Here is a 5,738-nt window from a genome sequence, read left to right as displayed (position 1 = left end):
TCCACTTGTTTTCTTAGAGCTATCTTAATAAATAAATATAAAACATATAAGATGATTAAAAATAAAACACTATATATATAAATTATTTTTAAAAATATTAAAAATAAGTTACAAACATTTTAAATTTTCAAATATATTTTTGTTCTACAAAAATCAAAGAACAGTTTTCAAAAACTTTTCTCAAAAATTATTTTTCAAATTGTCTTTGAAAACAATTACCAAATAGGCGTTAGTCTTCTATAAGCATGTCCTCTTTTTTTGAGGAAAAAAAAAAAAACCATGTCATCAAGAATCAAGAGTAGAGTAGTTGTTGGGGAAGCTACATTCCCCATTGCACAAAGGCCAAGAAGAACATTCTCAAACTACAATGGTACTGACTTTTTTAAAGAAAGGAGTGTAATTGCTTTCGCCTTAAAGCTTAATTAAAATTACAATTTATTAACCACTCAAATTTGCCCTCACTGCAGAATTAAACTTCTCTGGCGGGCAATAGGCCAGTAGAACTACTGTTTTCATCCACCACAGCCACCGCAGCCACCACAGCCACCACAACCACCACCATCATCTCCAGATCCGCCACCACCATCATCACCACTGCTAGCAGTTACAACACTAGTAGTGGCTATAGCAGCACCTGCTCCTGCAAAAATCACCATTTCACCATCTTTTGAGCCAACGTTTTGGGAGTTCTGTCCCCTTTCCATACCTCGAGCTGACGGGCGAGCTACACTCCTCTCTACAGTCGGGCGTTTCCTTTGTCTGCCTCCCATGCACAGACAACACAATACTACAATTGCTATGGCCGCAGACCCGCAAGCTATGAGAACAATAGCATATGCTTTCATCTTCCTCGGAGTTGCTCAGCTGCAAATATGGAAGATTATATCATTATTATACCCATGGTTATGTGATGTTGACTTTGAAAAATGTATATATATTGACGGATGATTTTATGGGAAGGTTACTACTGCCTTCTTTACAATTGTGAGGAAGTTGTAAGGAAGATGATGCTCGTATGCCTCCTGGCTCGCGCTGAGCTTCTCTGCATCAATTAATATCAATTACTTGAATGAGACGGGAAATAGACTTCATCCAGAAATTTGAATAGCAAACATCTATATTGCACACAAGGTCCACGCCCAACACCTTCCTTCCTGCTTCCCTTCCATCTCTCAAAGTCAACAACGACTTAAACAACTCTTATTTTTAAACAGGTCCCAAATTTAGATGGTCTTAACTTACCCATAACCCATAATTTTTAATGTCATTCATGTGTGATGAGTTTAGTAATAGCTTGAAATTTGAATATATCCATTTAATTACTTAATAAAGATTATGTCAAATTGAATTGGAAAACATTTAAGGGGTGTTTGGTATACGGGAATAGGGAGTGGGAATAGACATCTCATTCCTTTTCTCCCTTATTCCTGTGTTTGGATAAATGTTAAGAAGGCGGAAATAAAATAAAAAATTATTCTGGCAGAAATCAAATCCAACTTATGAGTCGGATTTGCATTCATTAAAAGTATGTGGTATTCTGATTCATTAAACCTATTTGATAATATAAAATAACATAAATTATTATTTTACCCTCTTATCTTGTTTTTCAAACCCGATGTTTATCTTCTTTGTAAAGGTAGAGATCCATTCATCATCCACTTCTTATCTTTTTTTTTTTCTCTTTTTTTTTCTTAGTAAAATATAATTCTATAGCTTTTTTTGCATGACAAATTATTTAAAATTTTGATAAAAAAAAAAAACGAATATTTAAAATTTTTTAATGGTTATGGATTTTATCGGATATGATACTTGTTGAAAATTAGAATAAATTAGAATTCTTTTATTTCCTCTTTTGAAAATAGAAAAAACATTTGCTAACTTTGAGAATTTAAATATTATAATAAATAATTTTTTTTTGAAAAATATAATTTTATAACTACTTAAGCATGACAAATTATTCAAATTTTTAATAAAAATAATAATTGAATATTTGTGCATTAGGGTTATACGATTTTTATGGTTAATTTTTTATTTATTGAGTATATATATATTTTTTAGTCTTATTATTTAATAACAAAAAACCTCTCAAATTTTATTTTTTAAAAATAAAAGTAAAAATAAAAAAATATTTTAAATTATATGTAAGGATATTATTGTAAATTTATTTCTTTTTCATTTCCATTCCTATTATTATCAAACATTGGAATGGAAACAAATAATCATTCCAATCTTGCATTCCTAAGTTCATCCAAATGCTAGAAATGGAATCATCAAATTCATTCCATTCCACTAAGAAATAGGAAAGGAAACAAAATATTATTTCCATTCCCTATTCCGACGTACCAAACACCCCCTTAAAGGAAATCTCTTAGAAATTAAGGTTGTGTTTTGTTTTCAAAATGTTTTCTAGTTTATTCTTTTCTATTTTTATTTTCAAAAATAATTTTTATTTCTTTTTTCTTTTTTTCCTAAAAGTGCGTTTGATTAAAGAAAAAAAGAAGTAAAAATTGCTTTTAAAAAATGAATATGTAAAACTTGTTTGATTTAGAATTTTCGAAAATATTAAAAATGATGAAAAGAAATATAATTAAAAATATTATAGAATATACGTGTCATGTATATATATATCTTGTGTCAAACTCATCTAATAAAATATTCTAATATACTTATAATTAATCAACTAACCAAAAAAAGAAGTGTTAATATGAATAAAAAAAATTCTTATTAACACTTCTTTTTTATTTGTAACACCTATATTTATTTTAGGTTATGGGTCTTACAATGTCTTTTATTTAATTTTATTGAAATTTATTTGAAAATTGAAGTCTCAAAAATTAAATTTAAAAATTGGAATTTTGAGAAAAATATTTGGAAATGGGAGTTCAGAAAATTAAATTTGAAAATTGGAATTTTGAAAAATTATTTGAAAAAAAAAATTGGAATTTTGAAAATTATTTGAGAATTGGAGTTTTGAAAATTAAATTTAAGAATTAGAGTTTTGGAAATTAAATTTGAAAGAAATTAAAGTTTCAAAAATTATTTGAAAAATGAAGTTTTGAAAATTAAATTTAAGAATTGGAATTTTGGAAATTAAATTTGAAAGAAATTGGAATTTTGAAAATTATTTGAGAATTGGAGTTTTGAAAATTAAATTTAAGAATTGGAGTTTTGGAAATTAAATTTGAAAGAAATTAGAGTTTTGAAAATTAATTGAGAATTGGAGTTTTGAAAATTAATTTAGAAAGAAATCGGAGTTTTGAAAATTAATTGAAAATTGGAGTTTTAAAAATTAAATTTAGGAATTGGAGATTTGAAAATTAATTTTGAAAGAAAATGGAGTTTTGGAAATTAGAGTTTTGAAGATTAAATTAAGGAATTGAAGTTTTGAAAATTAATTTTGAAAGAAATCAGAGTTTTGAAAATTGGAATTTCAAAAGTTAAATTTAAGAATAGGAGTTTTGAAAGAAAATGGAGTTTTAGAAATTAGAGTTTTGAGGATTAAATTAAGGAATTGAAGTTTTGAAAATTATCTGAAAATCGGAATTTTAGACAATTATTTGAAATTAGAAGTTTTGAAAATTAAATTTGAAAATTGAAAATTTGGAAAATTAAACTTTGATATTAAAATATGAAGAATTAAAAAAAGATGAAATGTGGTGGTGGGATTGCATGCCAAAGGTGGCCATGCATGGCCTTGTAGGAGTGAAATGGGTCCCATGGCCAGATTTTGCCTTGGATCAACATGTTTGGGGACATCTCTCGTTGCAAATTTCTTCCTCTTGAACGTGTAATTAACTTCATTGAAAATGGTCAAAATGGTCCCTTCAAGGTTTCCCTAATCACACCCCCAAGTTGCTCCCCGCACACGTCTCATTCGTGCTTTTCCCATCAAGTTCCTCTCTTCAAGCTTCATGATCACACTAGGCTTCTACAACATAGGTCACAATATGTCCTCCAACATCCCTCCGGACCCATTTTGTTGGTATTAATGTCAAAGAAATCCTGACCTCACAGCCTTTCCATCATCTCATATTCATAGGGTTCATGCTCCGATCTGAAACCACTATCAACTTGGAGTCCAAACAGGATAAGCATCTCAACTTGCTGCAACTTTTCCAAAGTCCCCTTTTATTCTACCAATATTCATAATGGACTTCCATGAGTCCTCCATGCAACCCTCGGGCACCATAAATTCTCCTCAAAAGCTCTAAGTTCAGCCCTCCTGTAAACACATCCTAGAATAGAACAGTAAACCAGAAAGCCACACTATCAAAGTCAGCATTAACTGGCACTGCAGAAGAAACAAAACGAAATGGTCAACACAAGGACTTCCATTACTTTTATTTAGATTTTAACAAAATGAACACTGCCACTAATCTGATGTCGTGAAGACTTAAAGATAAGATGGAAGACTTGTAATGAATGAGCCATTTACACTAAGGTGGCCAAGTGTGCAATGAAGTGGTCATTCATGCAGGTTGCATGTACATAGGGAAGAGGAAAGAAATGAGCTAAAAGCGGGTGCGATGGTGGACTGATCTAGAAATGGGTGGAGGTTAAGCTGAAGGTGATTCAAGTGGTGAAGGCGATTGGTGTGCTTGACAAGCATGAAAGACAAGCTGAAGGCAGTGGGCTTTGAAAAGGGCGCACGCAAAGGTGGCCATGCGCTTTTATGCATAAATGGAGGTCCCAGGGGTAGGATGTTGGATGTTAGAAGATTGGTTTGAGTTTTGGGTTTGGCGAGAATGAAAGAGGAAAAGATGGGTATGGTAGCGTGGGGCAAGCTAGTGGGTATTGAAGATGAATGGTGAGGCAAATAGGAAGGTGACGACAACTTGAACGTAAAGAGAGCTTAGCGGCAAGCTGGAAAATTGGAAAACGGATTGGCCACGTGCTCATGCTGCTGGAAAATGAACGTGGCATTTACACCAACTCCAGCAAAAGGATATGTTCCCACGACTCAAATGACTTCTAAAGAACGAAACCAAACCTATAGCCGATCTTCGGAAACTGTGTTAAGGGATTAAAGGCTCCGAGGTGTTTTCACATGATCGATAACACCCACGAGCACCATATGAGGTTCAATAATTGTCGTTGCCTTGATCTTTATGCATGGGTGATAGCAGGTGGTGAGAAACCAAAATCTCAAGGGACTCCATCCTTTGAATCAAGATTGGTTAGTTCCATGGAAGCTTCCCAGCTCAAGTTGATAGGAATGAACATCACCAAAAAAATTCTGAACCTCGAGCGCGCCTCGCCTGCCCATCTGTTGCGCAAGTAACAATGCTTTCGATTACCCATGTAAGGTCTGAACAAAGCAAATGAAATAAAAAGAAAAAGATAATAATTCAAAGGCTTTTGGTGTGAGCCGTGGGCTTAGTTGGTGGCTAGATTAAAAACAAAGGAATTGGGTTTTTAAAAAGGAAAAGAGAAAAAGGATAGAGAGTGGCAGAAAGGGGAGCTCTTGGCACAATGGGGAGAAGTTTTTCGCTAGATCTTTGACTGGCCGTTTGGATCGCCGAATGTCGTCCGTTTCACATGAAAATTGGAGAAAGTGTTCTACTCAACGAGAGGAACGCTTCTATGGTGGCCGATCTTGATTTTAACGGTCTGATTGGTAGATCTATTGTAGGGAAACCTAACCTTAAAACTTTAATTAAATACGTTTTTTTCTTGAAAAAAAATTGTAGATCTTGTCGTTATGAGTTGAATAGGTAATGATTGTGATATAAAAATTT

At 32.5% G+C, this 5,738-nt stretch overlaps 1 protein-coding gene across 1 annotated transcript; it reads right to left on the bottom strand.

Annotated features, from left to right (window-relative positions):
- Nucleotides 1–512: 512 nt before the first annotated feature.
- Nucleotides 513–845, bottom strand: LOC117908273 (loricrin-like). The gene has a single exon (XM_034821891.1). The coding sequence runs from the start codon at nucleotides 843–845 to the stop codon at nucleotides 513–515; it is 333 nt and encodes a 110-aa protein (XP_034677782.1).
- Nucleotides 846–5,738: the final 4,893 nt, after the last annotated feature.

Source organism: Vitis riparia, chromosome 19, assembly GCF_004353265.1.
Source record: "Vitis riparia cultivar Riparia Gloire de Montpellier isolate 1030 chromosome 19, EGFV_Vit.rip_1.0, whole genome shotgun sequence".
NCBI lineage: Eukaryota > Viridiplantae > Streptophyta > Magnoliopsida > Vitales > Vitaceae > Vitis > Vitis riparia.
Note: the sequence above shows the minus strand (reverse complement) of the source record. Positions and strands in the feature narration are given on the sequence as shown.